The sequence below is a fragment of the Coregonus lavaretus genome, assembly GCF_964263955.1.
Source record: "Coregonus lavaretus genome assembly, chromosome: 3".
NCBI classification, from domain to species: Eukaryota; Metazoa; Chordata; class Actinopteri; order Salmoniformes; family Salmonidae; genus Coregonus; species Coregonus lavaretus.
The window spans coordinates 1,274,662-1,293,886 of NC_139990.1; the positions used below are offsets into that span (position 1 = coordinate 1,274,662).

Below are 19,225 nucleotides of genomic sequence, written 5' to 3' on the forward strand. Positions count from 1 at the left end.
TTATCAACAGTTGCTTATTGATTGTAGGAGAGCATCTACCAATGGAAAATCCAGACTATCAAATCAAATGTGACCATGATTTGATATTGCGATAAAAAGTGCTGATTTGGACCTTTAACACATCTATCGCTCTCCATCTTTCACGCTCTCTCTCACTCTCTTTCTGTCTCTCTCTCTCTCTCTGTGTCTCTCTGTCTCACACTCTATCTGTCCCTTGATCTGATTAAATCTCTCAACCTCCCTCCTCTCGTTCCCCACTGTAATATTTCTCCCTCTGTCAGCAGCCTGATATATGAATAGATGTCTACAAGTTCATCCTTCACTGTTTATAAACCAGGCAGGAAGCAGCTTATGAGTCACAGCCATTAAACCAGGCAGGAAGCAGTTTATGAGTCACAGCCATTAAACCAGGCAGGAAGCAGCTTATGAGTCACATCCATTAAACCAGGCAGGAAGCAGCTTATGAGTCACAGCCATTAAACCGGGCAGGAAGCAGCTTATGAGTCACAGCCATTAAACCAGGCAGGAGGCAGCTTATGAGTCACAGCCATTAAACCAGGCAGGAGGCAGTTTATGAGTCACAGCCATTAAACCAGGCAGGAAGCAGCTTATGAGTCACAGCCATTAAACCAGGCAGGAAGCAGCTTATGAGTCACAGCCATTAAACCAGGCAGGAAGCAGCTTATGAGTCACAGCCATTAAACCAGCAGCGACCAGGAATAGAGGACATATACTGTGTCCTGATATTTCTACCTGTATTAATGTGATCCTCATGGGAAACGCTGAAGAAACCAACCTTAACTGTAAAACTTTAAGACTCTGTCTCAGGTGAGAGGTATGGCAGACATGTCAGATGTTAACTCCCTAGAGTTGATGTCCACACAGATCAAACTGACTCTTTAGTCTGTGTCAGATCTTAGTTAGATGAGAGGCAGACAGACAGCCAGACAGCCAGACAGCCAGACAGACAGACAGACAGACAGACAGACAGAGACAGGCAGAGACAGACAAACAGAGACAGGCAGACAGAGACAGACAGACAGGCAGACAGAGACAGACAGGCCGACAGAGACAGACAGGCAGAGACGACAAACAGACAGACAGACAGGCAGAGACGACAGACAGACAGAGACAGACAGACAGGCAGAGACGACAGACAGACAGACAGACAGACAGACAGACAGACAGACAGACAGACATACATACATATATGCAGACAGACAGACAGAGAGATGGATAGACAGACAGAGATAGAGACATCTTTTCATAAAGCTTTATCCCACAGCTCCCCATGACACCATCCCCACACTGTTCCCTCCCCTAGTTAAATAACTCAATGATTCAAGACTAACAACCAACACACACTTTGTTCAACTTAAGATAACAACAGCAATAGCATAACAACAACAACAATAATAATAACAACAACCTTAGTCAAATATTGTATATTTCCAGGTCTTACAACTCTCTAAAATTCCTCATATTACATTGTCAGTCGTTTAAGGTGCACCATAAAATCGGTATTTGACATTTTCAACAAAACTCAATGTATGTTGCAACCAAAACATGCAGAGAATACAGATGATATTTCTATTTTTTCATTCAGTTTTTTCTTTGCAGAGTTTTCTTCCTCCCTCTTGACCTCTGTGGCATTATACATTTTTAGTGATTTAAAAGTTTAGTTCATAGTTTGTTTCTTTGTTTGGCACACTTCCTTTTTAAGCTGTTGCGGTGTGTGGCACAAATCAACTAGATCAACCGGTGGCGTAAAGCGTCTCAATGGAAGCCTGGTGTCTCAAAGAACTTCTGGAGAGACGGAGAGAAAGAGAGAGAGAGAACAGAGAGAGAGAAAATCAGCATTGCTTTCTGCTTCAATTGAAAATATGACCTAGTATGAAGTCTACAGTACATGAGGCATACTGTCTATCAGACCTTATCAATAACATTATTCAGTTCTAGGGACGATATTCCGCATGCATCATTATCATTACAACCCCCTTGGGCTGTGGGGACATTATCATTAGAACCACCTGGGCTGTGGGGACATTATCATTAGAACCACCTGGGCTGTGGGGACATTATCATTAGAACCACCTGGGCTGTGGGGACATTATCATTAGAACCCCCATGGACTGTGGGGACATTAACATTAGAACCACCTGGTGCTGTGGGGACATTATCATTAGAACCACCTGGGCTGTGGGGACATTATCATTAGAACCCCCATGGACTGTGGGGACATTATCATTAGAACCCCCATGGACTGTGGGGACATCATCATTAGAACCCCCTGGGCTGTGGGGACATTATCATTAAAACCCCCATGGACTGTGGGGACATTATCATTAGAACCCCCATGGACTGTGGGGACATTATCATTAGAACCCCCATGGACTGTGGGGACATTATCATTAGAACCACCTGGGCTGTGGGGACATTATCATTAGAACCCCCATGGACTGTGGGGACATTATCATTAGAACCCCCTGGGCTGTGGGGACATTATCATTAGAACCACCTGGGCTGTGGGGACATTATCATTAGAACCACCTGCGCTGTGGGGACATTATCATTAGAACCCCCATGGACTGTGGGGACATCATCATTAGAACCCCCTGGGCTGTGGGGACATTATCATTAGAACCCCCATGGACTGTGGGGACATCATCATTAGAACCCCCTGGGCTGTGGGGACATTATCATTAGAACCCCCATGGACTGTGGGGACATTATCATTAGAACCCCCATGGACTGTGGGGACATAAATATGGGGTATAATATTATGTATGTCCCACTGGTCTCATTCATATTGCTTTCTTGTTTGCTTTGCTGACATTTAATGCTTGGGTGTGGCTGTCTTCGAGACCGGCTGTGGGGGTCTTGGCATAATAAAGGGGGCCTCGTTTGCCAACATCAGGGACATGCCGAAACAGGACTGTGATCCTCTTTCCAGTCTTGGACATCAGCTCTCCCACATAGGGAGCTTGGGAAGTGTGCCCAGAGGCTAGGGCCCAGGCTTGGGGATAGTGGTAAAGGTTTGGAGCCCTCTCTCTGCAAACTCTAGTAACGGTTGTAGCTAACTACAGCATGCATACCTTCAGCATAAGATCCACACTGTGGATCTCTATACACATGCTGGTATTGTGGTTATAGAGTTAGGGATTGCGTACATTCTAGAGTGCTATGTACTGATACAGTGATAGAATGCTTCATTTGAAATGTTGAAATGATATGGCATGTATGGTCTTAATCCTGACCTGCATAGCTACCTGCAGCATGCTGAGGCTTAATGGGACCTGTTTTCATTAGGAAGGGATCTCCTCCCTCGAAGGCCAGGATTGGGTCACTGACGATGCCACTCCCCGGTTTTCCCGGCCCACCGTTGCTGCTCCCGCTGTGATTGGATAGCTGGATGATCTGCTCAAAGTCAGCTGCCTTCCCCTTGGCTGAGAGGCCGTTCTGGTGCATGGCTGGCCGGACAACATTCAGCACAGGGCTGGATTCTGCTTCACTCTGCTGGCTCTCAGGAGCTGCAAGAAAAAATAAGTAAAAAGTTGCTCTCTTTAAATTACAAAGAAAATGGTCCTTGACTGAGTGGTATCTCTCAATGAATGTAATGTTTTGTAACTGTCTTGTCTTTTAATCATGACATTATTTGTTACCGTCCAAGACCACTTTGTAAATAAGTGACATCCTCTTGGGATCTAATGCACATCCCAGCTAACAATTCTAGGGAGAGAGAAAGTTTTTGTAATGTTCCACTAATGTTTGAGTGTCCATTTATCCGTTAGTTAGGGGGAACATTCTATCTATGTTTGCAAAGACCTTCTAAGAACCTTTTTAGCATGTTTTGGCGTTAGAGTTAGGAAAACATTCCCTTAATGTCAAACAGAACATACCCAGAACGTGGTTACCATGTTCTCAGAATATCCAATATTAATGTTCTAGACACTTTTCATGTCACGTTGCAAGAACATTGATGTGTCCAGTTTTCTGAGGGTTAGGAGAATATTCCATCAACGTCCCACCAAACATACACAGAACATGGTTGCCGTGTTCTCAGAACATAAGATATGAATCTTCTAGACACGTTTCATGGGAACGTTGCAAGAACATTTCTGTTTATCAGTTGTCAGGATGTCGCCTTATGGTCCCAAAGAAACGTTCTCCCCAACAAAAAAATTAATTAAACATCACAGCTTGTTAATGAGTGTGGTTACATGCACACAATAATGCATTTATTGTGAATAGTCAGATTAATATAATAGTTTGATTAAAACGTTTACATGCTTTCCAAGAAGAACGATTTCCCTAATAATCCTGTTTCCATGGACACATTTGAAATCAGGCTACCTGATGACACAGAGAAATTGAAAAAAATCGCCAATCAAAATAAACATTCTACCTCAGCGAACATGTTATTTTTGCGAAGCATTTTTGATTCTGAGTTCGGACATATACATTAAAGTTTGTATGTGAAAACTACTTCTAAGACGCATACATTCAGTTGTTCCGAACTCACTTCACTTGCGCTAAAGAGGGAGGCTTCCTCGGCTGGTTCTAGCACATGCGCAGATCAAATAGACCGCTGGAACGCCGATTAAGGTGTTTACATGTCCTAATAATTTGAAAGATTGCTCAGAAAACTAGATGTTTTAATCGGCGTATGCTTACTTCCATTTTGACCTTACACTGATTAAGATAAGCAGAGTAAGGTTTTTACATGACTATTTCATAATCTGCCTACTGCCATAATCAGTTTAATATCTAATTATTACTGTATATGCACTCACTGTTGCCGAGCCAATCAAGGCTCTGATTGGTGAACCACTGGGACATTCACAGCTCTGTTTGTCTGTTGGCAAGGTTAGGGATATTCACACACAGTGTTTTCAACTTACATATTTGACACACTTTGACATACGTGATTACATTGTGCATGTTCATTCATACAGTCATTATTATTCAACATGTCCTCAACTGGGATTGGAACTCACAACCTCTAGGTGTAAGGTCGTAAGCAATAGGGTGAACGGACTTTGAAGTAAATCTCAGCTCTGTTAAAAGTACAGTCAAGAAAAACTTTTATTGATCATAGTGATTCAGGAGGATCATTAAAACAGGTTAACATAGTATGCCATTTAGCAGACGCTTTTTTCCAAAGCGACTTACAGTCATGCGCGCATACATTTTTGTGTATGGGTGGTCCCGGGGATTGAACCCACTACCTTGGCGTTACAAGCGCCGTGCTCTACCAGCTGAGCTACAGAGGACCTGAGCTGAGAACATGCCCCACCAACATTAGACAACTATAATGAAAGCACTTAAATTGCTGAAATAAATAGGCCTAAATCAAATCAATGATGAGAATAGTCAGATTAACCGATACCTGACACGGACGGACATGGTGGCGTAGTAGGAAAATCGGAGTACCGTGAATCAAGAGGTTGTGAGCTCAAATTCCAGGTGAGGACACGTTGAATAATAATTACAGTATAAATGAACATACACAATGTAATCATGTGTGTCAACTACATAAATTGACCTTACCAACAGACAAAGAGCTATGAACAGATCACTGGTTCACCAATCAGGGCCTTGATTGGCTCAGCAACAGTAACAAGGCAAGATGTGTAATGAAACATTCTTTTTTTTTTTACAATGTTTCTTTGGGATCATCAGGTGACAACTGATACACAGAAATGTTCCTGCAAAGTTCTCATTAAACTTATCTAGAACATTAATATCTTATATTCTGAGAACATGGCAACCATGTTCTGTGTATGTTTAGTGGGACGTGGATGGAATATTCTCCTAACCCTCAGAAAACTGGACACATGAATGTTAATGCAACGTTCCCATGAAACGTGTCTAGAACATATCTTAAATTCTGAGAACATGGTAAACATGTTCTGGGTATGTTCTATTTGACATTAAGGGGATGGTCTCTTGGAAACATTCCTTGCACATCACGAGAACATTACTATGAAAACATTAGTTGATAGCCTAATGAGACTCTTAAGGGAACGTTCTCTAAAGTTGTGGGAACGTTTGTTGTTAGCTGGGATGTTGTATTATTTTTTACCCAAATACATTTTTATCAAATCAAATCACAGGTTGAAGGAGACAGCAGAATGACACTGCATGGAACTTACCTTTCCCATTCTTCATAGTATCCTTGCCATTGACCTGTGCTGGGGAATTGGACTCCTTCGGCAGTGAAGGCTAGAAGAACATAAAATGGGACAAATTGGCACAAATGGTTGCTGTGTATCGCACAAGGTTGGCACACATTGGTGGTGGATGAGGTGTTATTATCAAGAAGTGCTCTGAACATCTGGACAGACACTATATGAATTCAGTCAATTAAATAATTAGAAAGTTATAATCTTTCATCTGATCAAAGGGTCTAGAAGGGTTTTTAATATGAAGCATAGGTCTTACATGAATCACCTTTTCTCCAGCATCACTACTCTTGCGAGTTCTCTTCATGATTTCCTCAAGGCGCTGTGGAGTTCAACAGCAGAGGCAAAAGTTGTCAGGTGCTTGATTTTATTATTTACAACTAATGCACTGTATCTTTAACATATTTTATGTAAGGCTGGGAGTTTTTCCTAGTCAGGATACAATGTGATGAAAAACTCCTGGTTCTACATTTATATATAAAAAATGTAGAAAGTAAAGACAAGTTAGACTTTTAAATCTGAGTCCCCCTCCTCCATACATCCCTCCTCCCTCCATCCTTCCTCCCTCCATCATTCCTCCCTCCCTCCTTCCTTCCTTCCTTCCTTCCTTCCTTCCTTCCTTCCTTCCTTCCTTCCTTCCTCCCTCCCTCCCTCCCTCCCTCCCTCCCTCCCTCCCTCCCTCCCTCCCTCCCTCCTTCCTTCCTTCCTTCCTTCCTTCCTTCCTTCCTTCCTTCCTTCCTTCCTTCCTTCCTTCCTTCCTTCCTTCCTCACTCCCTCCATCCTTCCTTCCTTCCTTCCTTCCTTCCTTCCTTCCTTCCTCCCTCCCTCCTCCCTCCTGCGTCCATCCCTCCTCCACTCTCACCTTCTTTCTCTCCAGGCGTGCCTGTTCCTCCTTTTGGAAGTGATTCTCTCTCTCCAGGCGCTGACGCTCCGCCTCCTCACGAGCTTTGACCTCGGCCTCTTCCCTCTGACACAGACAGGACAAAACAACATCATCAATACTATCATCAATACTATCATCAATACTGACATCAATACTGTCATCAATACTGTCATCAATACTATGGAAAGCCCATTTATGTTCATAGGATGCTACCATGCTATTAAGACAACAGGGAAATTACTCAACAAGGGAATCGTGTCAGTCTAGATGAAACCCTAATTTCATATAATATCAAATGATAGAATGTAAAAATAATTATTAGCAAATGTATACAAGAGTAGCCCCCTTTTCTAACCACTAGGTGGCAGCAGATTCCCAGTCTAGACTGTAGTAGGCTGTTGGGTAGGGCTTGATATCTCCCTGTAATAATCCCATTTCACAGCTCCCTGGGTCTTTTGAGTCATCAGTAATAAACAGGTGATAAATGGAGGGGTGAAAACAAAGCTATGATCACATCAGTTCCAAACAAACCACTGGGCTATACAGTGAGGGAAAAAAGTATTTGATCCCCTGCTGATTTTGTACGTTTGCCCACTGACAAAGACATGATCAGTCTATAATTTTAATGGTAGGTTTATTTGAACAGTGAGAGCGAGAATAACAACAAAAAAATCCTGAAAAACGCATGTCAGAAATTTTATAAATTGATTTGCATTTTAATGAGGGAAATAAGTATTTGACCCCTCTGCAAAACATGATTTAGTACTTGGTGGCAAAACCATTGTTGGGAATCACAGACATTTCTTGTAGTTGGCCACCAGGTTTACACACATCTCAGGAGGGATTTTGTCCCACACCTCTTTGCAGATCTTCTCCAAGTCATTAAGGTTTTGAGGCTGACGTTTGGCAACTCGAACATTCAGCTCCCTCCACAGATTTAGTATGGGATTTAGGACTGGCTAGGCCACTCCAGGACCTTAATGTGCTTCTTCTTGAGCCACTCCTTTGTTGCCTTGATCGTGTGTTTTGGATCATTGTCATGCTGGAATACCCATCCACGACCCATTTTCAATGCCCTGGCTGAGGGAAGGAGGTTCTCACCTAAGATTTGACGGTACATGGCCCCGTCCATCGTCCCTTTGATGCGGTGAAGTTGTCCTGTCCCCTTAGCAGAAAAACACCCCCAAAGCATAATGTTTCCACCTCCATGTTTGACGGTGGGGATGGTGTTCTTGGGGTCATAGGCAGCATTCCTCCTCCTCCAAACACGGCGAGTTGAGTTGATGCCAAAGAGCTCCATTTTGGTCTCATCTGACCACAACACTTTCACCCAGTTCTCCTCTCAATCATTCAGATGTTCATTGGCAAACTTCAGACGGCCCTGTATATGTGCTTTCTTGAGTAGGGGGACCTTGTGGGCGCTGCAGGATTTCAGTCCTTCACGGCGTAGTGTGTTACCAATTGTTTTCTTGGTGACTATGATCCCAGCTGCCTTGAGATCATTGACAAGATCCTCCCGTGTAGTTTTGGGCTGATTCCTCACTGTTCTCATGATCATTGCAACTCCACGAGGTGAGATCTTGCATGGAGCCCCAGGCCGAGGGAGATTGACAGGTCTTTTTTGTTTCTTCCATTTGAGAATAATCGCACCAACTGTTGTCACCTTCTCACCAAGCTGCTTGGCGATGGTCTTGCAGCCCATTCCAGCCTTGTGTAGGTCTACAATCTTGTCCCTGACATCCTTGGAGAGCTCTTTGGTCTTGGCCATGGTGGAGAGTTTGGAATCTGATTGATTGATTGCTTCTGTGGACAGGTGTCTTTTATACAGGTAACAAACTGAGATTAGGAGCACTCCCTTTAAGAGTGTGCTCCTAATCTCAGCTTGTTACCTGTATAAAATACACCTGGGAGCCAGAAATCTTTCTGATTGAGAGGGGGTCAAATACTTATTTCCCTCATTAAAATGCAAATCAATTTATAACATTTTTGACATGCGTTTTTCTGGATTTTTTTTTTGTTATTCTGTCTCTCACTGTTCAAATAAACCTACCATTAAAATTATAGACTGATCATGTCTTTGTCAGTGGGCAAACGTACAAAATCAGCAGGCGATCAAATACTTTTTTCCCCTCACTGTAACCACAGGCAGCAAGTAGCTAAAGGTTGCTATGCTTCATAAACAGTGCAAAACACATGTGGTATACAGTTGAGTAACTACAGATGTTTGCAATGACATTTTAATGTTCAAAGTTGCCTGGAAGATAAAACTTGCTTTGTCATGGTTCATGAGATAGCTGAAAATATTGTATGAATATGATGCCTCACTATCTTGACACACACTGCAAGGAAGATGGCTGCTGGCAGTGTCGAACAAACGGCAGATTGCACTGGGCTTCCCTCTGGGGAGAACGGATTCAAGCATGTCTGAATGCGACAGGCAGGGGTAGTGGGCACACTGTCATTCCCTATCCCCTGTTAGCCCACTGCAGTGCGGAGCAGAGACGGGGGACAGGGGGAGGACAGAGCTGTCACTATCCCACAGTTACAACGTTCTCACTCAGCTCCAATAAATGCTGGGCGTCTGCCTGGAGAAGGCATGGTGGCAATGACATGCTGATTGTTGGCCTTACATCACATATGCCTGTTCCCTCAAACAGCGAACATTCCCTCTCATAACGTTCCCTTGACCTAAGCTAGGTCAACCTGAGCCATACGTCTTCTTCTACGCTGTTGTCATTACCCACTGTCTCTCTCCCACCTGTTTCTGCAGGCGTTGGGTCTCCTCCTGTTCCGCCTTGGCTTTCTCCTGTGCCTCCTTCTCCTCCTCCAGCTGCTGGGCCTCGTCTCTCAGAAGCTGCTCCTTTGCCATGAGGCGTGCCTCCTCCTCCCTGCGCCTCCTCTCCTCCGCCTCCCGAGCCATGCCCTCCTCACGAGCAATCCTGCACAGGGAGCATGCTCAGTCAGGTCCGCATATGCTCATATATGCTCACACTGGACAGCATTTTCAAATCAACACACAACATGACACATCTGTACGGTACACACTTGTCTTGGACATTAGGCGAACAGTAAACCATTTATGTCTATAGACCAGGGTTTCATAAACTATGGGTCGGGACACAAATCGGGCCCTGGTCATGTGAAAGGTGAAAGGTGGGTCGCGAGTTATGAGAATACATCTATAAATCACACACTATTTCTTTTTAATTTGGGTCGTTGGAGAACGATTTGGGTCACGGGAGGACGGTCAGTTTCTCATTTGGGCCTTGAGCTGAAAAAGTTGAAGAACCCCTGCTATAGACAGACAGACATACACAACACTCCAATCTATTCGTAAGAATGGCGCCGGAGAAGATGGCTGCCGTTTTACAGCCCTCTAACCAATTGTACTATTATGTGTGTTTTTCCGCGTTATTTGTAATTTATTTTGTACATAATGTTTCTGCCATCGTCTCTTATAACCAAAAAGAGCTTCTGGATATCAGGACAGCGATTACTCACTTCGTATTGGACGAATAATTTTTCTTCAACGAGGCGGCCGCGAAGGATATCCTACAGACACCCGACAAGGCCCAAATCCCCGTCATTCGCATGAGGAAGAGACGGAGATATCGTGGACGTAGGTTCGGGGTGCCTTGCAAGGATCCGATGGCGAGCGAGTAAACTGCCGCTCCCATCAATCCTATTAGCCAATCTTCAATCATTGGAAAATAAATTGGATGACCTAAGATTATGGTTATCCTACCAACGGGACATTAAAAACTGTAATATCTTATGTTTCACCGAGTCGTGGCTGAACGACGACATGGATAACATACAGCTAGCGGGCTATACGCTACATCGGCAGGATAGAACGGCTGACTCTGGTAAGACAAGGGGTGGCGGTCTGTGTATATTTGTAAACAACAGCTGGTGCACAAAATCAAATACTAAGGAAGTCTCGAGGTTTTGCTCACCTGAGGTAGAGTATCTTATGATAAGCTGTAGACCACACTATTTACCAAGAGAGTTTTCATCTATATTTTTCATAGCTGTCTATTTACCACCACAAACCAATGCTGGCATTAAGATTGCACTGAATGAGCTGTATAAGGCCATAAGTTAACAGGAAAACGCTCATCCAGAGGCAGCGCTCCTAGTGGCCGGGGACTTTAATGCAGGGAAACTTAAATCCGTTCTACCTAATTTCTACCAGCATGTTAAATGTGCAACCAGAGGAAAAAAAACTCTAGACCACCTTTACTCCACACACAGAGACGCATACAAAGCTCTCCCTCGCCCTCCATTTGGCAAATCTGACCATAACTATATCCTCCTGATTCCTGCTTATAAGCAAAAACTAAAGCAGGAAGCACCAGTGACTCGGTTAATAAAAAAGTGGTCAGATGACGCAGATGCTAAGCTACAGGACTGTTTTGCTAGCACAGACTGGAACATGTTCCGGGATTCTTCAGATAGCATTGAGGAGTACACCACATCAGTCACTGGCTTCATCAATAAGTGCATCGATGATGTCGTCCCCACAGTGACCGTACGTACATACCCCAACCAGAAGCCATGGATTACAGGAAACATCTGCACTGAGCTAAAGGGTAGAGCTGCCGCTTTCAAGGAGCGGGACTCTAACCCGGACGCTTATAAGAAATCCCGCTATGCCCTCCGACAAACCATCAAACAGGCAAAGAGTCAATACAGGACTAAGATTGAATCGTACTACACCGGCTCTGACGCTCGTCGGATGTGGCAGGGCTTGAAAACTATTACAGACTACAAAGGGAAGCACAGCCGCGAGCTGCCCAGTGACACAAGCCTACCAGACGAGCTAAACCACTTCTATGCTCGCTTCGAGGCAAGCAACACTGAAGCATGCATGAGAGCACCAGCTGTTCCGGATGACTATGTGATCACGCTCTCCGTAGCCGATGTGAGTAAGACTTTTAAGCAGGTCAACATTCACAAGGCCGCAGGTCCAGACGGATTACCAGGATGTGTACTCCGAGCATGTGCTGACCAACTGGCAAGTGTCTTCACTGACATTTTCAACATGTCCCTGACTGAGTCTGTAATACCACATGTTTCAAGCAGACCACCATAGTCCCCATGCCCAAGGACACTAAGATAACCTGCCTAAATGACTACCGACCCGTAGCACTGACGTCTGTAGCCATGAAGTGCTTTGAAAGGCTGGTCATGGCTCACATCAACACCATTATCCCAGAAACCCTAGACCCACTCCAATTTGCATACCGCCCCAACAGATCCACAGATGATGCAATCTCTATTGCACTCCACACTGCCCTTTCCCACCTGGACAAGAGGAACACCTATGTGAGAATGCTATTCATTGACTACAGCTCAGCATTCAACACCATAGTGCCCTCAAAGCTCATCACTAAGCTAAGGATCCTGGGACTAAACACCTCCCTCTGCAACTGGATCCTGGACTTCCTGACGGGCCGCCCCCAGGTGGTAAGGGTAGGTAACAACACATCTGCCACACTGATCCTCAACACGGGGGCCCCTCAGGGGTGCGTGCTCAGTCCCCTCCTGTACTCCCTGTTCACCCATGACTGCATGGCCAGGCACGACTCCAACACCATCATTAAGTTTGCCGACGACACAACAGTGGTAGGCCTGATCACCGACAACGATGAGACAGCCTATAGGGAGGAGGTCAGAGACCTGGCCGTGTGGTGCCAGGATAACAACCTCTCCCTCAATGTGACCAAGACAAAGGAGATGATTGTGGACTACAGGAAAAAAAAGAGGACTGAGCACGCACCCATTCTCATCGTAGTGGAACAGGTTGAGAGCTTCAAGTTCCTTGGTGTCCACATCACCAACGAACTATCATGGTCCAAACACACCAAGACAGTCGTGAAGAGGGCACGACAAAGCCTATTCCCCCTCAGGAGACTGAAAAGATTCGGCATGGGTCATCAGATCCTCAAAAAATTATACAGCTGCACCATCGAGAGCATCCTGACTGGTTGCATCACCGCCTGGTATAGCAACTGCTTGGCCTCCGACTGCAAGGCACTACAGAGGGTAGTGCGTACGGCCCAGTACATCACTGGGGCCAAGCTTCCTGCCATCCAGGACCTCTATACCAGGCGGTGTCAGAGGAAGGCCCTCAAAATTGTCAAAGACTCCAGCCACCCTAGTCACAGACTGTTCTCTCTGCTACCGCACGGCAAGCGGTACCGGAGTGCCAAGTCTAGGTCCAAAAGACTTCTCAACTGCTTCTACCCCCAAGCCATAAGACTCCTGAACAGCTAATCATGGCTACCCGGACTATTTGAACTGCTCCCCACCCCATCTTTTTACGCTGCTGCTACTCTGTTAATTATTTATGCATAGTCACTTTAACTCTACCCACATGTACATATTACTTCAACTACCTCAACTAGCCGGTGCCCCCGCACATTGACTCTGCACCGGTACCCCCCTGTATACATAGCCTCCCTACTGTTATTTTATTTTACTTCTGCTCTTTTTTTCTCAACACTTTTTTGTTGTTGTTTTATTTTACTTTTTTATTAAAAATAAATGCATTGTTGGTTAAGGGCTGTAAGTAAGCATTTCACTGTAATGTCTGCACCTGTTGTATTCGGCGCATGTGGCCAATAAAATTTGATTTGATTTGATTTGATTTGAATCTATAACATTCAATAATACTACAGTGCTATAATATCAACTGGATAACATGTCTAATCAATTCCAGCCAGGGTCTGACTGACCGTATCCTCTGCTCCTGCTCCAGGCGCTCCTGCTCCTCTCTCTCCCGTTGCTCCCGGGCCTGTCTGCGTTTCTCAGCCAGGACTCGAGCTGCTTCCTCTGGGTCGTTGGTGCCGGCTGAGGGCCTGGAAGCCGGAGTGGCAGGAGTAGATGGGGCAGCCGGGGCAGATGAGGCAGCGGAGGCAGCCGGGACAGATGGGGTAGTTGGGGCAGTTGAGGGAGTTGAGGCAGCAGAGGCAGTCGGCTCTAGGGTGGATGTAGGGGTAGAGGCAGCCACTGGTGCGCTAAGAGAGTGGTGTGTCACCGGCGCCGAAGACACCGTTATAGCAGGAACTTTACTGGAGCCTGTAAGACCAAGAGGGACAGGAGAGGCCTCCGTTTCAGATCTGAAGCCACATGATGAATCATAACCCTGGAATATACTTCAAGGCTCATCTGAAGCTAATACAATGTGTGTTAAACTTCATGAAGTTAATACAATGTGTGTTTTCTCAAAGAAGAGAGGGCAAGAAGTAACAGCTGAAGAGAAACAACATGAGACCTGATCTTGGACAGTGGGACCACAGTAATAATGTATGGCCGTTAGGGTAGAGTAGATCTTGACAATAAAACATACATGAACCTCCAGAGAAACAAACAGATGATGGATAGATATCGCTAAGTATCTAGTCTCTAAATGACAGAAGATTCTGTAACACGGCTGTAGGCAAAAGGCATCCTGGAGCTTGGATACGGTAACCACGGCGAAATAAACTTACTATTTGTCTCCTCAGGAGTGTCTGGCTGATGGGGCTCGCTGTTAGTTTCCACGGCGACCGGCTGAGGCTGTACCCTGGCAGGGGTCTGGGCTCTTTTGGGGCGAGTCTTGGTGCCTGTGGGGGTCTTCTTGCCTGTGGAGGGGGTCTTGGGAGCCATTGGAGGGCAGGGGGACAACGGTCTGCTTTTGGGGGCCGCAGGCGACGGAGGTCTGCTTTTGGGGGCCGCAGGCGACGGAGGTCTGTTTTTGGGTTTTGGGGTACTGCTGCAGGAAAAGAGATGAAAAGAGATAAGTGGGGAAGAGAGGGAAGGAGGAGGGAAGGAGGAGGAAAGAGAGGGAAGGAGGAGGAAAGAGAGGGAAGGAGGAGGGAAGGAGAAGGGAAGAGAGGGAAGGAGACGGGAAGGAGGAGGGAAGGAGGAGGGAAGGAGGAGGGAAGGCGGAGGGAAGAAGGGAAGGAGGAGGGAAGGAGGAGGGAAGAGAGGGATGGAGACGGGAAGGAGGATGGAAGTAGGAGGGCATGAAGAGGGAAGGAGGAGGGAAGAGAGGGAAGGAGGTGGACATGAAGAGGGAAGGAGGAGGGAAGGAGGAGGGAAGAAGGGAAGGAGGAGGGAAGGAGGAGGGAAGGAGGAGGAAGGAGGAGGGAAGAAGGGAAGGAGGAGGGAAGGAGGAGGGAAGAGAGGGAAGAGAGGGAAGGAGGAGGGAAGGAGGATGGCATGAAGAGGGAAGGAGGAGGGAAGGAAGAGGGAAGAGAGGGAAGGAGGAGGGAAGGAGGAGGGAAGAGAGGGAAGTAGGAGGGAAGAAGGGAAGGAGGAAGGAGGGCATGAAGAGGGAAGGAGGAGGGAAGGAAGAGGGAAGAGAGGGAAGGAGGAGGGAGGGAGGAGGGATTAAATAGAAACAGCAGTTGAAATCGTAATATCTCTAGTTTTTTAGACAGGATGCAGGTCCTTTGTATTTTAGACAGGATGCAGGTCCTTTGTATTTTAGACAGAATGCAGGTCCTTTGTATTTTAGACAGGATGCAGGTCCTTTGTATTTTAGACAGGATGCAGGTCCTTTGTATTTTAGACAGGATGCAGGTCCTTTGTATTTTAGACAGGATGCAGGTCCTTTGTATTTTAGACAGGATGCATGTCCTTTGTATTTTAGACAGGATGCATGTCCTTTGTATTTTAGACAGGATGCAGGACCTTTGTATTTTAGACAGGATGCAGGTCCTTTGTATTTTAGACAGGATGCAGGTCTTGTTCTTAACTGACTTGCCTAGTTAAATAAAGGTTAAATAAAAAATAAAATAAAAGCTATAGGCAATAGGGTGCCATTTGCGACTCTGTTTCCCAGCGCTGAGCAGCATCCCTCAGGGGAAACCCCATTCTGTCTGAGTGCTGTTGCTTCCCCTCTACCCCTGGTCTTGGCAGATAGACCCCTCAGCAGACCAGTCTGAACAGTTTGAATGGTGTCCAGCGGCTCTTTGGGCCCAGTTAATGTACTGAGTCTGGACCATCTGTCAGTGAGGCAGGCCATTTAACCTGGCCCGGGGCTGAACCTCCCTCCCTCCGCTAAGCTAACCCAATACAGATCCCTCTCCACTAACACACTCTACCAGCATCTAATACATGAGGATCAAAGACAACATGGCTGTCTTGATGTGTGATTACAGAGAGATAATTTAGCTGAGGGAAAAACTAAACAGTTTGACATACAAACCATAGATCAATAGCTTTTTTAGTCAGAAAATAGGATTACAGTGTAAAGAAGACAGTGTTATACTACTATAGGGACATGTAGAGGTAACTTCCAAAATAAAGGAAACACCAACATAAAAAGTGTCAATAGAGCGTTGGGTCACCACGAGCTTCCAGAACAGCTTCAATGCACCTTGGAATAGATTCTACAAGTGTCTGGAACTCTATTGGAGGGATGTGACACCAGTCTTCCACGAGAAATTTCATTATCTGGTGTTTTGTTGATGGTGGTGGAAATCGCTGTCTCAAGCGCTGCTCAAGAATCTTCCATAAATGTTCAATTGGGTTGAGATCTGGTGACTGAGACAGCTATGGCATACATAGTTTTCATGCTCATCAAACCATTCAATGACCATTCGTGCCCTGTGGATGGGGGCATTGTCATCCTATGGGGGCATAGCCATTGTACCCAAAATAATGGCAAAAAGAATGGCCTGCCCAGCGTTTTTATACATGACCCTAAGCATGATGGGATGTTAATTGCTTAGGAATTGCTCAGGAACCCCACCTGTGTGGAAGCACCTGCTTTCAATATATTTTATATCCCTAATTTACTCAAGTGTTTCCTTTATTGGGAAGAGACCTGTAGTATTGGACAGTTTAGAGTAGTTCTATTGTTTGGCACAAGACATATTCTGGGATCTATTCCATCCTGTGTTCTGTGTTCTGTAATCTGTGTTCTGTGTTCTGTAATCTGTAATCTGTATTCTGTAATCTGTGTTCTGTATTCTGTAATATGTGTTCTGTGTTCTGTAATCTGTGTTCTATAATTTGTGTTCTGTAATCTGTATTCTGTGTTCTGTAATCTGTGTCCTGTGTTCTGTAATCTGTATTTTGTAAACTGTGTTCTGTAATCTGTGTTCTGTAATCTGTGTTTTTTAATCTGTAATCAGTGTTCTGTAATCTGTGTTCTGTAATCTGTGTTCCGAGTCCTGTAATCTGTGTCCTGTGTTGTGTTCTGTAATCTGTTTTCTGTAATCTGTGTTCTGTAATCTGTGTTCTGTAATCTGTGTTCTGTGTCCTGTAATCTGTGCACTGTGTTCTGTCTTCTGTAATCTTTGTCCTGTGTTGTGTTCTGTGTCCTGAAATCTGTGTCTTGTGTTCTGTAATCTGTGTCCTGTGTTGTGTTCTGTGTCCTGTAATCTGTGCTCTGTGTTCTGTGTCCTGTGTTCTGTGTACTGTGTACTGTGTCCTGTGTTCTGTAATCTGTGTCCTGTGTTCTGTAATCTGTGTCCTGTGTTCTGTAATCTGTGTCCTGTGTTCTGTAATCTGTGTTCTGTGTCCTGTAATCTGTGTTCTGTAATCTGTGTCCTGTAATCTGTAATCTGTGTCCGGTGTCCTGTAATCTGTGTCCTGTAATATGTAATCCGTGTTCTGTGTCCTGTAATCTGTAATATGTGTTCTGTAATCTGTGTTCTGCAATCTGTGTTCTGTAATCTGTCATCTGTGTCCTGTGTTCTGTAATCTGTGTCCTGTGTTCTGTGTCCTGTGTCCTGTGTTCTGTAATCTGTGTCATGTGTTCTGTAATCTGTGTCCTGTGTTCTGTAATCTGTGTCCTGTGTTCTGTAATCTGTGTTCTGTAATCTGTGTCCTGTGTTCTGTAATATGTGTTCTGTGTTCTGTAATCTGTGTCCTGTGTTCTGTGTTCTGTAATCTGTGTTCTGTAATCTGTAATCTGTGTCCTGTAATCTGTATTCTGTTTTCTGTAATATGTGTACTGTAATCTGTCATTTGTGTCCTGTAATCTGTGTCCTGTGTTCTGTAATCTGTGTCCTGTAATCCGTGTTCTGTAATCTGTCATCTGTGTCATGTGTTCTGTAATCTGTGTCCTGTGTTCTGTAATATGTGTCCTGTGTTCTGTGTTCTGTAATCTGTGTTCTGTGTTCTGTAATCTGTGTTCTGTAATCTGTGTCCTGTAATCTGTAATCTGTGTTATGTGTTCTGTAATCTGTGTCCTGTGTTCTGTAATCTGTGTTCTGTCATCTGTGTCCTGTAATCTGTGTTCTGTAATCTGTAATCTGTCCTCTGTGTCCTGTAATCTGTGTCCTGTAATCTGTAATCTGTGTTCTGTGTCCTGTAATCTGTCATCTGTAATCTGTGTTCTGTAATATGTGTCCTGTGTTCTGTAATCTGTAATCTGTGTCCTGTAATCTGTGTTCTGTAATCTGTCATATGTGTCCTGTGTTCTGTAACCTGTGTCCTGTGTTCTGTAACCTGTGTCCTGTGTTCTGTGTCCTGTGTTCTGTAATCTGTGTCATGTGTTCTGTAATCTGTGTCCTGTGTTCTGTAATCTGTGTCCTGTGTTCTGTGTTCTGTAATATGTGTCCTGTGTTCTGTGTTCTGTAATCTGTGTTCTGTAATCTGTGTTCTGTAATCTGTGTCCTGTAATCTGTAATCTGTGTTATGTGTTCTGTATTCTGTGTCCTGTGTTCTGTAATCTGTGTTCTGTCATCTGTGTCCTGTAATCTGTGTTCTGTAATCTGTAATCTGTAATCTGTCCTCTGTGTCCTGTAATCTGTGTCCTGTAATCTGTAATCTGTGTTCTGTGTCCTGTAATCTGTCATCTGTAATATGTGTCCTGTGTTCTGTAATCTGTAATCTGTGTCCTGTAATCTGTGTTCTGTAATCTGTCATATGTGTCCTGTGTTCTGTAACCTGTGTCCTGTGTTCTGTGTTCTGTAATCTGTGTCCTGTGTTCTGTAATCTTTGTCCTGTGTTCTGTGTCCTGTGTTCTGTAATCTGTGTCCTGTGTTCTGTAATCTGTGTCCTGTAATCTGTAATCTGTGTTCTGTAATCTGTGTCCTGTGTCCCGTAATCTGTGTCCTGTGTCCTGTATTCTGTGTCCTGCAATCTGTAATCGGTGTCCTGTGTCCTGTAATCTGTGTTCTGTAATCTGTAATCTGTAATCTGTAATCTGTGT

General features: G+C 44.8%; 1 protein-coding gene across 1 annotated transcript in view; it reads right to left on the reverse strand.

The window, feature by feature from the left end:
• Window positions 1-1,364: 1,364 nt before the first annotated feature.
• Window positions 1,365-19,225, reverse strand: part of LOC311110341 (uncharacterized protein) — an 86,258-nt gene continuing 68,397 nt past the window's right edge. The window contains exons 9-16 of the mRNA XM_084152998.1: window positions 14,565-14,827; window positions 13,809-14,151; window positions 9,827-10,007; window positions 7,048-7,152; window positions 6,445-6,507; window positions 6,156-6,225; window positions 3,258-3,530; window positions 1,365-1,806 (exon numbers count right to left, since the gene is read on the reverse strand). Coding sequence (XP_084009124.1) covers window positions 1,796-1,806; window positions 3,258-3,530; window positions 6,156-6,225; window positions 6,445-6,507; window positions 7,048-7,152; window positions 9,827-10,007; window positions 13,809-14,151; window positions 14,565-14,827 — 1,309 coding nt within the window. The 3' untranslated portion in view covers window positions 1,365-1,795. The remainder of the gene's footprint in view (window positions 1,807-3,257; window positions 3,531-6,155; window positions 6,226-6,444; window positions 6,508-7,047; window positions 7,153-9,826; window positions 10,008-13,808; window positions 14,152-14,564; window positions 14,828-19,225) is intronic.